Raw genomic sequence first — 16,981 nt, forward strand, 5'->3', positions numbered from 1 at the left:
CTGGATCTTGTTTTCTGTATCAGTCAGGGCACTAACAAACGTACTCGAGCTTGAGAGCAGGCATGACAGTTATTATCCCCTTTGGGGTGATAATGGGTTTGGCATGGCAGGGGTTGAGGGATCAGTCTCCTAAGCATGCTGCAGCAATTATTCTTTCCAATTTTCAGTTGAAGAGACTCTATAAGATGCTTGATTTTAATATTCTCAAGCAGTGTTTTCTTGGCCATCTGAAGAATTATGGAACAGTGTTCTATGCTTACATTTTTATACACTTGTAAATGAATATTTGCTAAAAAAAGTCCCAGAATGTTTGATTTAAAGACGATCTCATTAAACTAGCAGAATCCATGTATAATTTCCTCTCCTTACCTTTGCTTTTTCAAATCCTTATTCAAACAAGGCAACCCAAAACATAAGGATTCATAAGTGTATCCATGCTTGTTTTCCTGTAGAATTTTTTTATTGCCCCATTCTTTGTTGTGTAATGAGGAATGAAATCTAATCAAAATTCTCCCCTCTGTATCAGGGCATTTTCTAATGGGTCTTTCAGTGTAGTTGAAACCAGCTTTTTTTTTTTTCTTTTCCCAAAGGAATCTTGCAAGGGCTTTTGTGCTCCCTTGGATTTAAAATTATTGTTTTTGAGACACTATAGCCTTCTATTAAAAGTATTTGTTGGAATTGTACAATTAATTCAGAAGTTATTGGGAGAAGAAGGAAGGCAAACAGAATGCAAAATTAACATCTGTAGCAAGTAAAAACTCCATCAACCAACCAAAAAAAAAGTCCCAGACCTCTCCAGAAACAACCAAATGCAACAGTATGATGCTCTTATAAGATCTAATAGTATAAAATCTGGAATGCTGTAATCACCTATATTTCTAGAGCTGAGGCGGTGGGGAGGAATTTAAGAACTGTACTAACAAAATTTAAACATATGTCACCTGCTGTTCCTTGTCTGAAATTCTGTGTATTGCTTTTGACTGATCATGAATGCAAATATTTTTAATATTGAAATACTTGGCAATCAAGCTGGCTGGCCAATTATTTGGATGCTTTCTAAAGGGAAAATAGGGGACAGATGTAGGCTGCCCCATTCAATTGTCTCTCACAACACTGCAGTCACTCTCAAGGAATGAATGTTGGATGGTTGTGTTGCCATAGAAGCAACTACTGTGATGGAAAAACAGTTAGAAAAATACAGCTATTAATGAAAAAATGGATGATAACTGTCAGACTTTGTGCATAATTGACCAAAAAAGGCTCTGGAGAAAAATGATAAATGCAGTCTGGTCCAAAGTAGAATTGATTACTGCTAGTCTGCTCCCTGTGCTGCAGCCTCCTTGTCCTGAGATTCTAATGACATAGAACCTGCACCTCACTCTTGTTTCATAAGAAAAAAGACATGTTTTCCACATGTCCTTTCTTTTTGATTGTTAACAACCCTTTCTGTTTAAGTGGTATGTTTTGTAAAAGAGATTTTTGATTATTTATTTTCTGAGTCTTGAGGTTATTGTTTTGGTTTGTTTTAAAAAAAGAAAAAGCAGCTTTGTTAATGTGTAAATTTGAATGCATAAGATTATTATGCTAGACCTAAAACAGCATTTTAAATGTGCTGAAAGTTAGGAATTGTAACCTGAATGTGTTTCAGAGCTGGATAAGTTGACTTGGGTGGGGTTCTTGATGCTACCTAATTTTTTTTGTGTGTATGTGTGTGCACTAAGGTACACTGTGGTGGACACAACCATTTGAAAAACCAGTTCTTTATTTCACTGAGTTTTGAAGGGTGTGTATGTTGCAAAGGTAGGTTTTGCTTGTGAGAATACATAATTTATTTGTTGGGTCTATGAAAAAGGAAATTCATCAACCACTTTTGAGCCCCTGGGAGTTCTGAAACGTTTTTTTTAATATGGGAAGTTTTTGATACCATCTGCTTTCTAAAAAATAAATTATTGCAAGTGTAACAAGAAGGTATTTGTGCTGTATTGTGTGCATACATGTACTGTACTATTGCCATCTGATGGGACATTTTCAGAAATCATCTCCAATAGTACTGTGCAGTGGCTTTGAAATGTGAACACAACAGTTTTCAATGGGCTCTGCCATGTCCTAAGAGGCTCTCCTAGAAAGAAAATATTGGATTTTCTCTCAGCTGCCTTTTCAAACTTCTGTTTCATTGAAAGCTAGTGTGTGTCCAAGTAAGCATTTAGGTAAGTCTGCACAGCTTTGGAGTGCCTTTTTTTTTTTTTTTGTCTCCCATTTTAGGTTAATAAATTTGTTCAAACTTCAGTCTTTAAGATGTTATGGACTAACTACATTCTTTGAGAATTCAGTAGAGTATCTGTAAAGTATAGTATCTATGTTCCACAAAGCAATTGTAAAATACCCTTGCAACAGTGATTCCACTACTTAGCACATTGAACAGTCAGATCCCATGAAAGTCCACATATATATCCATGTAGAACATATCCCCTTTTGAAGTCAGAGAATCTCCTACATGCCAGGTTTATGAGGAGGGAATGCAAGTAGGAGAGGTCACCTTGCTTGGCTGTCTCAGAGTTCTCTGTTGTGGAGCACCTGGAACTTACAGTCTCTCCCCACAGTAGTTTGGCACAATAGATTTGTGCCTAAATGTTGCCAGTGTCACCTAAGAAGCTTTTTTCATACTTGGACTAAAACTGATAATTGTTAGACATCAGTAATAGTAATCCAGAATTTGTCAATCTCTCACTTGCTTTTGCTTTGCACATTTCCATTTATTTTTTTGGCTCTTTTACTTCCTAATTTTTTCCTGTTATAAGGACCAGCTTTTTTACTTGCTCATCGAAGCGTTCAGCAGCCAGAAATTGGAGGAGGAGTTTTATTTCTGTGTCTCATAGTTTTCCAGCATAACAATGAAAATCACTCAATCTCATGTATTTGGCTGGAACTCTTTCTCTCAATGGTTTAGCACTTCATTTGTGACCCAGCAAAATATGCAAGCATATATTTAACTTCCAGCGTGGAATCCATCCCCTTGCTTGTTTTTACTAGGCTGATCATCTTTTCAAAGTTTAGCACATGTTTTAAAACATTTCAGTCTGGAAAAAAAGTGCTTGGGAAGAAAAGTTTGTCTGAGACCTCGAATCTGGTGTGCACTGCAAGCAGAAGAGCAGCCCCAGTACCCAGAGTCTTTGCACTCATAAATAATCATGTCTAACTTCTCCAAAATGTGCCCATCCACACTCCATCCACATTCTTCTTGTATTAAGATCAGGAAAATAATATTTCAATAGCATGTAATAAATAAGAACAAACAAGAAGAGAATCTGTCAGGATGGTGGAGTGTAAATCAGCACATTCAACACCATTTTGGTGTTTAATAGTACTGAAAAAAATCAGCAGGTATATGTGATAATATAAGGCAAGTGTGGTCCGTGGACCTTCATACAGGGATTACCAAGCATCAGCAAGAAGGAAATTATTAGACTTGAATTTATCTTTAAGCTTGGGTGTGCATACTTTGAAAAAGACAAAAAATTCAATCTGTCTGTTTACTGAAAGAAGGGAAAAGCTGTCATTTTGCTGTAAAAAAAAGTATTTAATGTGTTTTAGATGGACTTTTTGTTTAACTGAGAAAGAACTAATGTAATCTAATTGCTGGGAAAAAAATCAGGATAAAAGCACAAAAAGGGTTAGGGAATTTTATAATAATTTCCTTATTATAAAACTATTTTATGGGAGAATATGGTGTAAAATGTCTTTTTGGTCTGGCGCAGGTGGCCCAGAGAAGCTGCAGATGCCCCATCCCTGAAGTGTTCAAGGCCAGGCTGGATGGGGCTCTGAGCAATCTGGTCTAGTGGAAAGTGTCCCTGCCCACAGTGTGGGGTTGGAGATGATCCTTAAGGTCCCTTCCAACTGAAACCAATTTATGATTCTATAAGCTTCAAGCCTTATTAAAAAAAACAACAAACCACAAACAAAGAAACACCAACAAACTCCCCACAAACAAACAAAAAAAAGAGCATTTTTCTGGAAGCTCTCCTGTAGTGTGAACAGAATGTACAGATTTGATGGAGGAAATGAAATTGTTTTCAGGAAGACATTCATGATTGATTTTCATGAGAGACCAAAGCAGGAACCAGCAAGGACCATTGTGGTCCTTTAAATCCGTGAAGTGCCACTTACTGTCTTAGTGAGGAGAATCAGGTGTTTCTAAACATTTTTTTCTTAAGGAAGCCTTTGTTTCTCAAAGTTACCTGATCTAGATAATTAAGTTTATAGGCTCTCCCTCATATACAAAATGTTTTGTCTGTGGTTTGGAGTAGAACTAATTCTTAAGCAAGAGTTGGAATCCTGTCCTTGCTTCAGCAGTGATCTGCTCACCTGGGAACAGTTGTTTTATTGATAGCAGTGAGCTACACTTAACAAGTTTCTGTTCAACATTTTGTTTCCCTTAAATGGAAAACTAGCAGCTGCCAAGATTCCCAAAATTTGTCTTTAGTAGGTGATTAAAATTTAATTTTAAAATAAGCAGAGGTGTGTTCATTTATACAGGTGCTGTGAGCTCATATTTGCCTTTGATTTTTATTGATGGCTACAGACTCCTCTATTATATCATGCCATCATTACATTTATGTAAGGATATATATATTTACTTTACGAAGTTCCATACTTAAGTAGTACATTCAAAATAGAAATATGTGTGGTATGCCTTGTATGTGGATACTGTTTTCATAAAGGAACTCCACACTGCCCTAGATGATAATGCAACTTGAATTGTTTGTTATAAGGAAGCTAATCTGACCATATGCAGTGTTTGGAAAAGGTTGAACTGAAAAGAAAGATTAAAATTTAAAATTCTTGAATGTAAAAGAAAGAAAAAAAGAAAAATCATGTCTCAGTTTCATCTACCTGGCCTACCCCTGTGTGAAGTATCATAGAGAAAGTGAGGAAAGTGTGTGGGATTAGCAAGGAGAGCTGAGGGTGACAGAAGAAACCACTGATCCATAGGAGAAAAAGCTCTTCCTGGAACTTGAGGTGTATTTGCTTTCACTAGGTACACCTCTGGGCTGTTTGGACAGTGTTGTTCCTGTGTGAGGGAATGTAGTTCTTTGCTTTGTTTGGAACACGTCCATCCTTTCTGGACATGCATAGCAGGTGCTGGGCTGCTTACCAGCTATCTACCATGTTTGGTAGATAAAAAGGAAAACCATGTTGTAAAGTGTTAAGACAATTATTATATAGGGTGATTTCATAAACAAATGAAAGAAAAGTGGGACTCAAAGTGTATAATTAGATTAAAAGTAGACCTTTTAGAGGACAGCTGTTACTTTTCAAAGTCTGATCAAGCTAGCAGAGGATATTGGTATTGACAAACTTAGGGAAAATAATGGAATACTGTCCAACTGTGTTACATGTAACTTGTAATACATGATATCGTAGTACCTGAGCATTTCTGATCCCCTTAATTTTTTTGAACAGTTCTTAGTTCAATAAAAAAGAGTTTATTTAAATGCTTATGTGTCAGATTTGAATGTGCTACTGGAGATCATGGAGAAAGAGACAAAACACTTGGAGTCTGCCCAGACTATTGCTTATACAGTTCCTTGTTGCTGGTTTGTCACTAATGCATGCAGATAAATTGGCAGAATTGTATGTTTGTTGCTCAACAGCTGCATCTATTCTAACAGTGAGTAAAAATAGAAAAAAAAAAAAAGGGCTTGTAATGTGATTTCAAACTAGTGGCTTTTGTACAAGCCTCCCTAAACAGAAGGAGAAATCACATCTTGAACAGTGAATTGTGCATATTTCTTATTTCAAGACTTCATCCATGGGGAGAGACTAATCCACCAACTTGGCTGGTTCCTGAGCTTGTGGCCTCATGTGGCTGCTGTGCTGCAGTTTTCTGGAATGAGAGGGGCAGTGAACAAAGACCTTCAGGTGTTGTTCTGCCTCTGAATTTCTTCTCATGGGAGCAAGTCCTCCTGCAAGTGTGGAATTCTGAAAGCATAGGAAAAGAGACAGCAAAGCATCACTCTTTCAAACGTACAGTAAGAGACAAGTGGATCCTTATTTCAGATAAATAAGTTATTTGGGTTAAAATTAACATTGGATGCATTAGAAGACATCCTGAATAATAAATCCTGTGGTTGTAAAGAAAGCCTTTTAATACACTCTGAACTTTAGTTTATATGTGCAAGGAAAGCAAGTGATTTTACATTCTGCTACTCTTTTTTCTACAACTGGAAACCTTACAAAAAAAAGATTTAATAACAGATATTTTTAAGATTTAATCCGTAGAGCATGTAATGGATTTATCTGGTGTTTCTTGGAGTGATCCTGTGGAAATATGCACCTTCTAAAACAGTGTGACTCGTGTATAGCCAGTTTCAACTTTATGAATCCCAATGTAACTAATTAAAAAGGAAATGTTTTTAGTAACAATATGTGAACTCAGAGAATAATTGGGCTGTAATTCAATCTGTCAGCTCAGCTGCCATTCATAAACTCAGGGTTTATGAAGGCCTCAGAAATCTCAGTTTGAATTACAGCTTTATTCTGTACATAACCTGTAACAATGTATATCTTAGCATTTCATTTGTGAGACTGAGAATGTTTTATAATCCTGAGAATATTACTTAAATGTATACTTACCGTAAAATTTCAATCTTGCATTTGGAGGAAAAACTGTATTGCATTGCATTTTTTTTAATTTAGACTTTACATCAATTATGTCAGAGCTTTAACTGTGGGTGTTTAAATGCAAAACCTGCTTACTTTATATGGTGGTGGATGTGAAAGATTTTTTTTTATATGTCTCTGTTTCAGGTAAAACAAATGACTGTCTGGAGTGTTTACATTTTATTTAATATTTACTTCTGTTTACTATAGAAATACTATTTTACTAATTGCCAGAGAATTACCCCCCAACCTTATTTATACTGTTTTCTTAGGACAATAAAGTCAGTCATAAGAGCCCAGCATATTTGCATATATATACATTGTATTTCCAGATTTTTATTTTTGGACTTCATTCTCTTAAGGCATTTCCTAAATCTTTTCTGTCCTCAGGTTGCTGAGTCAAACCATGAAGGAGCATCTGGTACGAGTGGCTAATGAAGCAGAATTTATCCTGAGCAGGCAGAGGGCAGAGGATATTAACCGCCATGCTGAATTTGAGGTAAGAAAGGAAATCTTGTTTCAAAAAGCAAAACACAAAAGCATAACCATCCCACTGTGTATAAGGATTCCAGGCTGTGATATGGGCTTTGCAGGCCTCAGGAGGTTCCATTCTGAATGGTGCTTTGCAGTTGTAGGGTGATTTGATAAGTTTGCTGCTAACTTTGATGGAAAAACAGGCTGAGCAGAGCAGCTCAGAACTTGCTGAAATCTGCACACCATAGATTGTAGGAGAAAGAATTTTATCATACCAATGCTGCTCTTTTCCATTTAGCAAATATCACTGTATGTGTTAAAGCTGCTTAGCATCACAGTTAAGATACAGGCCTGAAAAAAACCACTTTGCTGAAGATAAGTGGTAACAGGCTGTGAAGTGAAAAATGAGAAATTACTTTCTTTTATCGTTTTGTATCGTCTGCTATTTAACTAATCCCTCTCTAAACCCATTCTCCCTATGTTTTACATGTCTCAGTGTGGTTTAGTTATGTTTTCATATTTTCACCCCACTTAAGGGAATCTAAAGTGAAATGATGGTCTCTGTTTTTGTAATAAACTTTTATTACTTCAAACAAAAATACAAGCCTGTTTTCTGAGTCACTTTGGTCATACCTCCAATTTAGGGTCTTGGTTACATTATATATCAGCTTTCCTTGTGCTTTAATTATTGGATAAATGAAAATGAAGCTAAATCTCAATTCACTAATATTCTACTTAAAGAGTACTTTGTTTTTCTTCTGACATGTGATATTACTTGTGGTTTTGTTTTAAAATGAAGCATTAAGAGATTGAAGGCACATTTGTGTTTAACATATTTCTAAACTGTTTTCCTCTTAAATCTTTACTTGAAAAAATACTCCCCAAAGATGAAAGCATATTTGTCTTAGACAGTGCTTATGTTCTAAAGGTCATCTGTGTTGGCCCCGGGATTCAAGCTGTGCGTTGTCTAATAACATATCTGCACTTCATCTAGAGCTAGTTACCCCCTCCTGCAAACAGAGATGTTGGAAGGTATCTACAGTACCGTTCTGCTATGGTGAAATAGCAGGCATGTTTCATTTATTACATCAAGGGTTTGGCGACAGTCCTGTGGAGATGAAAAGTGCATCCTTTTGCTCCGTTGCCTGATAATCATTGGACTGGGACATGCTTGACATCTTTTGCTCTGGATTTATGCAGAAGCTCCATGCATGACATGTTGTTATTGATTAGATGAGCAGCCCACTTTTTCCCTTCAGATGCAAACTATTTGCAAAGAGTGGGGTGTGTATGTAGGAAACGTGAGAGAAATGAAGGGTTCTCTCGTATAAATACAGGCTCTCTGTGAATACAGTTGTTCAGTGACAGCTGCACTCTTAGCCCTAGTTCAGCCTCAAGATACCTTTTATGGTGTCTGGAAGAAATTTAAACAGAGCATCAACTTACATTTTTAATATAGCTCTGAGTTCTGCTGTGACAAGTCTCTAGGATGAAAGTTGGCTGTTATTTTGAGCTGATGCTGGTTTGAATCTCTCCTGTCTCAGCGGTGGTGGCTCAAGAGGTTTAACTTACCAGGTGGAACTTAAATTGAAAATGGTGTACTCAGATATCAGTGGTCTGTTTATCCAGTTTAGTTTTGTTGGAAAAGACTTTGAGCTAGCATGACTTCCACAGGTGTAGAAACTAAGGATATACAACTATTGGATTCTACGAAATGTGCAAAGAACCTGATGTCTGTGGCAGACTTCAGTCAGTGTTGAGTTCCTTTGAGGAAAGAGGAACCATTAGTCATATCCATCTGAGTCTGCAGGTAACAATCAGAAATCGTGTTAACCATCAGAAATTGTGGTGTTCCATGTTCCATCCATGTCTTAAGATGTGATAGCTGAAGAACGTGAGCAGAGGAGTGATTCTATAAGATTAAACCCAGGAAAATTATGTATGTGAAAATGTGGGTTTGATCACATTTAAGTGTTTTGTGCTTCTGGAAATTACTAGTTGTAGGTTTTTTTTAAGAAATGGTTGGGATGGGCATGTTTGGTTCAGATCAGAAGAAAGTTTTGCCCTGAGTGCTATGGAGAAAGGAGATGAGTCTGGTTGAGGAGAGATAAAGGCTCTCAGATGAGAAATAAGGAAAGAACTCTTACCCATTTTTTTTTTTTAAATTCAGACTTGCAAGTCTGGTGTTTCATATTGCATATGAAATAATCCATGTTAACACTGGGTCAGCAAAAATCCAGCCTCCAATTTTCTTTTTAAAGATCTTATGGATGTTTACTGCTACCTGATTGTAATTCTCCATTTCTAGAAGTCATGAAGATGAGCCTTGCAATATCTGAGTCAGATTTTGAAGAGATTTGCTCTATGTTGCAAGGACAGTTTGAAAGTAAAAGGCAAATTTTCTTTTACTTTTTAAAACTGAAGTCTGGTATTTGGAGCACATAGAGGCAGGAGAAAGCAATGGGAAATTGAGGCAAGCTTCATAATGAAGCTCTCTAGTTATGTGTAATTGTATATATTCAGTTAAAAATGGGGTAAGGATGGTCATTTTAAGGGGAAGGAAAAGCCTAGGAAAATAGGTAATACAGGAAAGGCACTTCTGTGCTAAAAACTGCATCTTAGAAATGTGATGCAAGAAATTATTTGACCAGTGATAGTTTAAAAGTTGCGTGGGGTGCCACTTCTGTTTGGTTCTTAATTCATTGCCCATACAGGAGAGATGTTTTCCTTCCAGAAGTGCTTTGAGAAATCTCCACCTATCAATTTTTTCCCATCCAGGAAGAGACAGAGAAGCAGCAGTAAATGTAGCACGTGTGAACTTTGCTGTGTAAGCTCTGGTTGGGCTTTGCTCTGTCTCTGTGTCGTGGGGCCCTGCATTGGTAAGAACATGGAGAGGGACCCTTTTCATATGGTGGGATGATCAAAAGCATGGGAAGAGTCTCTGAAGCAAGGAGATTTTGGGGTTTTGTTTTCTTTTTTTAGGCTTGTTGTTCCAGGCTTGTTTTGCTGTAACTTTGGACATGCAGTAAATCTCGAGTGCCTTGGTGAGATAGATTTAAACTGAAGGGAATGGAAAAGAAGTATTTTCTATTCTACTTGTTGTCCCTTCTCCTGGCAGTTTTCTCTCTCTCTGAAACTTAAGTGTCTTTTCACTGCTACCTGTATAAGGAGTAGTTCCATATAACCTTAAATTTTCTCCGTTGTCCTTTGGATTTATATGTAGGTTTCTTAGATATTTTTCAAAATCTCACCCTTGGTGTTTGACAGAGTTGAAAATCCTGAAGAGGAACCCCTTTATGGTAGTTTCATGCTGCCACCCAAGTTATTTTTCTAGACGTGACCTTGAAAAATGTGGTGATTCTCACTGTCTTAGATTATCTGTGCAGACTGCTGTGGAGTCAGGCCTATGGGAATAATTTGATTTGGTGTGAGGGGGAGGGAATTTTGGTCTCTAATTGACTTTATTTTATAATTTATGACAGAACTGCCCATTGCCTTGGCTATGCCTCCTGTCTTATGTAAATCTCTTGATGTACTTCTGGGTGAATATACATATTTATAGAATTCTAAATAAGTAAACCTGCAAGGTTTTTAGGCATGGACTGTTCAGTGTTTCATCTTTCCAGTGAAGCTTTGGTTTGCTCTTGGATGGATTTAGGCAAAATTCTGTGATACCAAGTCTCAGTTCTTGAGTAAAGTGTTTTTGATGACTGTTCCAGGAGCATGGTTCCTTTATTTGATGTTTGTGTTTTGTCTTGTTTTTGGTGTTTTGGGCTTTTTTGCATGGAAGAGTCACATGAAAAGTTAGTAAAATGGGGGAAAATGCACAATACAAAACTATTCATATTGTTGTACATTATGGTGTGTGTCAAAGAGCAGTGGAGAGTGCCACACAATAATTTTCAGAAAACTTTCTATAATGGCTGGACAAGGATTCTTTGTTCTGAGGAAAACAAACCACTTGGTACTCTTTCATTTAAATGTTACTGCTCATCTAATTGTCAAAATAACCTGCCTCCTCAAAGTGTCATTTTTGAGAGATTGTGTGGTGTCATCCCCTTGAATTTTGGTCTTATTTTTTTTCCGGCTCTTGTCATCCATAGAAATAGAAAGTGCTGGCATTCTTGTTATTGGCTGTTTCTGTTGATTAGCTGAGAATTTCACATGACTTTCCCTTTGCATTTGTTATAAATCATGCTAGGCAGCTAACTTCTCTGCATGATTTCTCTTCAATAATTAAATCTAGCATTTCCAGCTGCTGTAAAATTTGTTGCCCTTTTGTGTTCAGTTATGTTTTTTCATGCGGAAGACTTGGACTTCCTCACAGTTTTAATTCTTATTCAGTGTCAATTTACAGGCTGTGGTAATAAACAGAATGTTTTACTTCATGGCTCCTGCTGGGAAACAAATCTTAAACCTGGTATTGCCTTGACAGAGGTGGGATGCAAGGCTAGGCAAGCGTTCCAATAGTGACTTGAATGGAGCTTTTTGCTTTTTGTTCCTTGGCAGAAGGCAAAATCCACTGCTTCCCTTGATGCATAATCTTCTGTATTCCAGATATTTTCCCCTTTGGTGCACTAAGCATTAAATGTTGAAATATGTTATTTGTATCAGAGGAAGTGACTAAAAGTGACTGCATGTCAATTCTGGCAGAATACCTGTAAGTCAAAGGGAATGTTTGAGACCCCTTAAAAGAATTATGGAAAGGTATTTGAGGTTTTTGTAGTTTCTGTAGATGATTGTTGCTTCTGTATGTAATAAGAAGTTACTGTGGGAAAGGTTTTAATCCTTGACTGGATCCATATTTTCCATAGTTTACCAGTGGTTTTAACAAAAGCTGCTTTGTTATAGAACCTGTGCCTCAAAAACTCCTTCTGTGGCTCTTAGAACATCCTTTTATATTAAGTGTTTTTCAGCACACTTAATAGTAATGTCCTTATTTATTAAAAGAAAAGATTTTGTAGTGGTTTCAGTGGGAATTCTCTCCTTTAGAGTGGGTCAGCATTGATGGTTCTCCACAGAACACATGGAGATAAAGGATAGTGCAAGCTGCAGGAATGCACCCAAAAGTTGCTCTCATTAAGACTGAAAAAATGTAATGGGGCAACATGAAGGAAGTTAGATGTTCCCTCATGGAAAAATTAGGCTTTACACATATTGTTATGAACGGGCTTGACTCTTCCAAATTTAAATTTTAAATAAATGCTGCCCTTTGCATTGGGACGTTTAGGTGTTACAGCACCATCTGTCTGTCAGTAGTAGGAAGAAAAAAAAAAGACTTCTATTTCTTAACATATTTTTGAGGTATTATAGATGCTTCAAAAGAATTTACAAAGTGCTGAGCATAGGAGAATTTTTTTTTTTCCATGGGAGAATGAACCAGTTTTGTTCTGCTGTGATATGTTGGCAAGTCCCAAACTAGGAGACTAAACTTCTTTTATTCCTGAGGCGGCAATTTTTGTGATTGTCTCATGTTAAATGAAGGAGACTGACTAAGTGTAGTTTGAAAAAAAATATCCAGGAAGGTCATGCACAGTGTTTTATAATATTTGAGATTTCAACTTCTTCTGTCCTTTCTCACATCTTTTACATATTTAACACATCTACTTATTTTTTTCTTCCTGTGAATGATAAACTTCCTTTTTAAAACTGTTTATCACCTCTCATAAGTACTGTTACAGATTATTGTATTCACTAGAAATTACCAGTAAGCTTAAATAATCTACTCTCCGTAGGTCTCTGAACTTATCTTTTTCTGTAGGAATACATCTGTACTCCATCATAAGATGTTCCTATCTGCCCTACCTCATCCTGCTTTTGTTTAAATATATTTTTGGCATTCAGACTTGATGAGCTTGATCTTTCTTGTCTGTGTCTCGAGTGGCTTATTGAAAGAAATCTAATGAAGCCTGACTTCCTTTACAAAGGCAATGATGGCTCTTGCCAGTGTGTTTATTCCTTTGTTTGCTTTTTGCTATAAACACAGCTCAAGTTTGCCTTTTAGAAATTTCAGACTTATTGCCATGTTGCTCCCTGCAGTCCTCCAGAGTCCATTTGGCACATTTCTTTCCTCTGGCACTGAGGCAGTTTGAACAAGAGCAATGCAGCTGATGGCTGTGCTCATCCCTGAGTTATTCTGGATCACCTGAGTGGACACTGCCTGGTCTCAGCAGTTGTTCTTGCCCCAGTTTTCTTTTATAGCATCTCTGTTCTGGGGTGGTCATGTGTTCCAGGAGCTCTTTTTACCCTTTGATCTTCTATTTGCTCTACAGAGACACCTTAATGGGCTTCCTCCTCCTGATTTGTTTGAAAAATAATTTAATGCTGCCTTTTATGGCTTTATGCAATTGTTCCTCCATTTCTTTTGACCTGGTTCATTCTGATTTTAAAACTATCATGCCATAGTTAACATATTTTTCTGTTTTCCTTTTTTGGGGAGACTTACTGAAGAATGCTAATTTCTTTTTACAGCTTAACCATTCCAGCTTTTTGTTTGTTTGTTTTTAAAAAAAGTCTTCTTTTGGATGGAATATGTTTCCTTTGAACCCTTAATATTATATCTTTTTATCCAGGTTTTGTGTTGTCTATTAAAACATTTTCCATGTTTTTCTGCATCTCTTTATATTTATAATATGAAAATTAGGCTAGCCTGGTAAGAAATTTCTTTCTTCAAATGAGATGTTCCCATCAGAAGTGTTGTTGTTCTCACCTATTCGTGAAAAATAAATCTGTATTGTTTACCTTATTTGTTATTCATGTACAGATTTTTATGGTAGCTCATGCAAGGTAATGATTCTTAAATAATCTGGACTGAAGTAATACAGTGTAAACAAAATGCAATTTTCTAGCACTAACAAAGCAAATATCCTGTTTGTGTTTGATTGGATATTTTATACTGAAATTCCTGTCCAGAGATAACTTGTATTGCTTATGGTACCATTTTAAGAACAGTGTTAGGAATTGTTCAGCTTTGAAGAAAAAGCACTGGTGATAGTACACATCTCTCCTATGTGTTTTATTGTAACTCAGTTTGATCTAAATGAGAAACACGTTACGTTAAAATAATTCTGATATTGGAGCTGACAAGGTCACAGAAGATCGTCAGGGTTCTGAAGGTGTTATTTCTCAGTATTTCAGGTGGTAGGTTGGACTTAAGTACTCTGCTCAGTTGTAAACTTGAGCTTATTTTTATTTTCATTTAGCATTATTTCTTTCCTGTTGTGTGTTTATTATCTTTGGGCTTCACTGTCGAACCTATTACCCTATGTCAGAGTGTGCATTCTTAAGGAAGAGCTTATTGAAAGGGAAAATGCAGTAACACTCTCCCAGAATACGCTCCCACTCTTCTGCAATTTGAGGTGATGCTTGAGTTGTAAAATGCCTTTTCCCTGATAGTGAGTCAGGTTGGATGAGGAGACATCCAACAGTATGAGGATCACAAACAGTATTTCCTAGAGCACCTTCTGTTCATTACACTGTTGTAATTAATAGAATAAAGCTGTTGCTGATAATGGCTGATGACTACACTCAATGCTTACAGTTGGGAGGCTGACTCCAGCAAGTGTAATGAAGGATTAATTCTAATAGCTGCCAAATTATGGCAAAAAGGAGCAAAGATAAAGGTGAACACCCTGGACATAATTTTATATCTAAAATTAGATTATTTTCTGTCTTTTATTATCTAAGGTGAAGCTCCTGTGCTGTGTTATTATTATGATGACTTGGTCTTCCAAGCTTCCCCTCCAGTTCCTCACATCTCCTTTGTGACTAAATGGTTCTGAGTAGCTGAGTGTCAGCAAGGAACTCTCTCAATTCATTATTCACTCATTCTGCAGACTGTTTTTATGTATGTGTTGGAGAAACTGAAACAAACTGACAGGAATTGTACAGTTAATGTTACTTTGACCAGCTCTTATCTCATATTTTCTCTCCTCTCCTTCTGGAATTAGCTCTACTGATTCTTGTCAAATACCCTTTCTTTGGCTGCTTTTTCTTTTATTGTGTTTTTGTGATGTTGGTCTAGGTAAGTCATGATATCTTCTCAAAATGTGACTTTTTAAATGAAAGTAGCTTGTTTATGTGAGTGGAGGATTTGTGCTTACTGATGTTTTAAGAGCTTTGATGAAAAAAAAGAAATTAGCATATTCTTCTGTTGTTGTTATTTCCCGATTTCACATTTCCATGGAAAGTGAAAATATAAATATCAAAACCATTCTGAAAAAAGTGTTAGTTACAGCATGATAATTTAGTTTCTGTTTTGCCTACAGGAACCCAAACCTGCATTTTATTTTTTTTTCTGTTAAAGCAGACTAGGAAATCGAAGACTTTTTAATAGCATTAACTTTCAGATGAAATGTTTTCAACCAGTCTTTATAATTCCAGAATTAGTGGAAACATTTATATATTTAAGATTCTTCCATCAAGGCACAGGGAAGCGAATTATTGAAAAGATAAAAATAAATTTGTTTGCTTTCTGTCAGAGTTCATATCTACAGCCAACCTTGATAGAAGACCAGAATGATTTAGACAAGTTTGCTTTGGAGATTCATAACATATGCTTGCTGGACAGAATTGAGTTATCTCTGCTCTAGAGAGTAAGTTATTGTAGCAGGAGCTGACAGAGATGAAGATAACTGAGGGAAATTCAATTACCTTTTAGTGTTTTCCTTCTAATAGGATTCTTAATGTGAAAAAGATCCTTAGATGATGCGCCTGTGTTGCTTTGTGAGATCTGCTTTGATACCTGCATCCAGAATAAAGTGAACTCTTCTTTTCTGGCCTTCATTAAGGTTGAAATATGCATCTGATTGCAAAATGGGTGTTAGCTTTTGATTCAACATATTATCATTTGTAGTCCAGATGTATTTGACAGTCTTTTGTCAGTAGTCTTAAATATTCTAAATGCAATTTCATTTTCAAAAGTATTGTTTAAATGTAAAAAGGTTGTTTGTAACAGCAATTGAAGAAAGCAGTCACAAAATTGTAAAATAATTCCCTATACTTTAGTGCTGTCTCTGTGTGGTTTTTCTCTCATTTGGCATTTCCTGGCAAAACCATCCAAATTACAAACACTATTTATGACTGACCTGAGTTCAGGCTGTTGGGTTAAAGCTGTCCACTTGACTGTTAGCTGCATTTAATGTAAAAGCTTTTCAGTTCTGAAGTTACTGGGGTAGACTGGTGCATACAGGTATTAGGATGTTGTTATTTGTGTTACTTGTAAAATATATTTTGTAGTGTCTGGTGGTTGAAATGCAAATTTAGAAGTGACTTTATGAGGGCAGCTCACTCTGCAGCTGTATGTACAAGAACAAACCATACAAGTTTGTGTACCTGCAGTATGTGCACATTTACTGACCCACTAAACTACTGCCTAGATCTGAATGTAAAAAGAGTTTCTGTTTTAAATTCTGAACCTTACTAGGGTCGCAAACTGCGCTTTTTACCTGCATTGTTTACCCAAGCATGTGCACACTGGTATTTCTATATAAGAAAGGAAGAAAAAGTATCTTCATGTTAGATTTGCAACCCCAAACCAGGTTTGGATGTGCCTAAAAGGCATGGCATTCCTGACTCTATAAAGTAATGAATTGAAATTCTGGTCCATATTTTGAGTAGCTACCTATCTTGATCTATGGCTTTTTGGTTAAGCCAACTGTGGTTACCCTCATCAGTATCTTGCTTGGACTAAAATCATAGTAGGAATTGTCTCATTTTGTTGTTAGTGCAGTCTCCCGATTGAGGCATGACAGTCTTGATACCTGCAGGTTTATTTTTTGATGTTCATGAAGGTGACTTATGAAAATCATCTTTGGGACAACATACTGAGAGGCTTAGAAAATGTTTG

The 16,981-nt window shown here is 36.5% G+C and overlaps 1 protein-coding gene across 2 annotated transcripts in view; it reads left to right on the forward strand.

Moving 5' to 3' along the window:
• The window catches only part of LRBA (LPS responsive beige-like anchor protein), a 370,517-nt gene that overhangs the window by 124,266 nt on the left and 229,270 nt on the right, over positions 1-16,981 (forward strand). For both annotated transcript variants that reach the window (XM_071431464.1, XM_071431465.1), the window contains one exon: positions 7,051-7,159. In XM_071431464.1, the coding sequence (XP_071287565.1) occupies positions 7,051-7,159 (109 nt within the window). The remainder of the gene's footprint in view (positions 1-7,050; positions 7,160-16,981) is intronic.

This window comes from Agelaius tricolor, unplaced genomic scaffold (assembly GCF_023055355.1).
Source record: "Agelaius tricolor isolate 1412-34295 unplaced genomic scaffold, bAgeTri1.0.p SCAF_8, whole genome shotgun sequence".
Classification (NCBI taxonomy): domain Eukaryota; kingdom Metazoa; phylum Chordata; class Aves; order Passeriformes; family Icteridae; genus Agelaius; species Agelaius tricolor.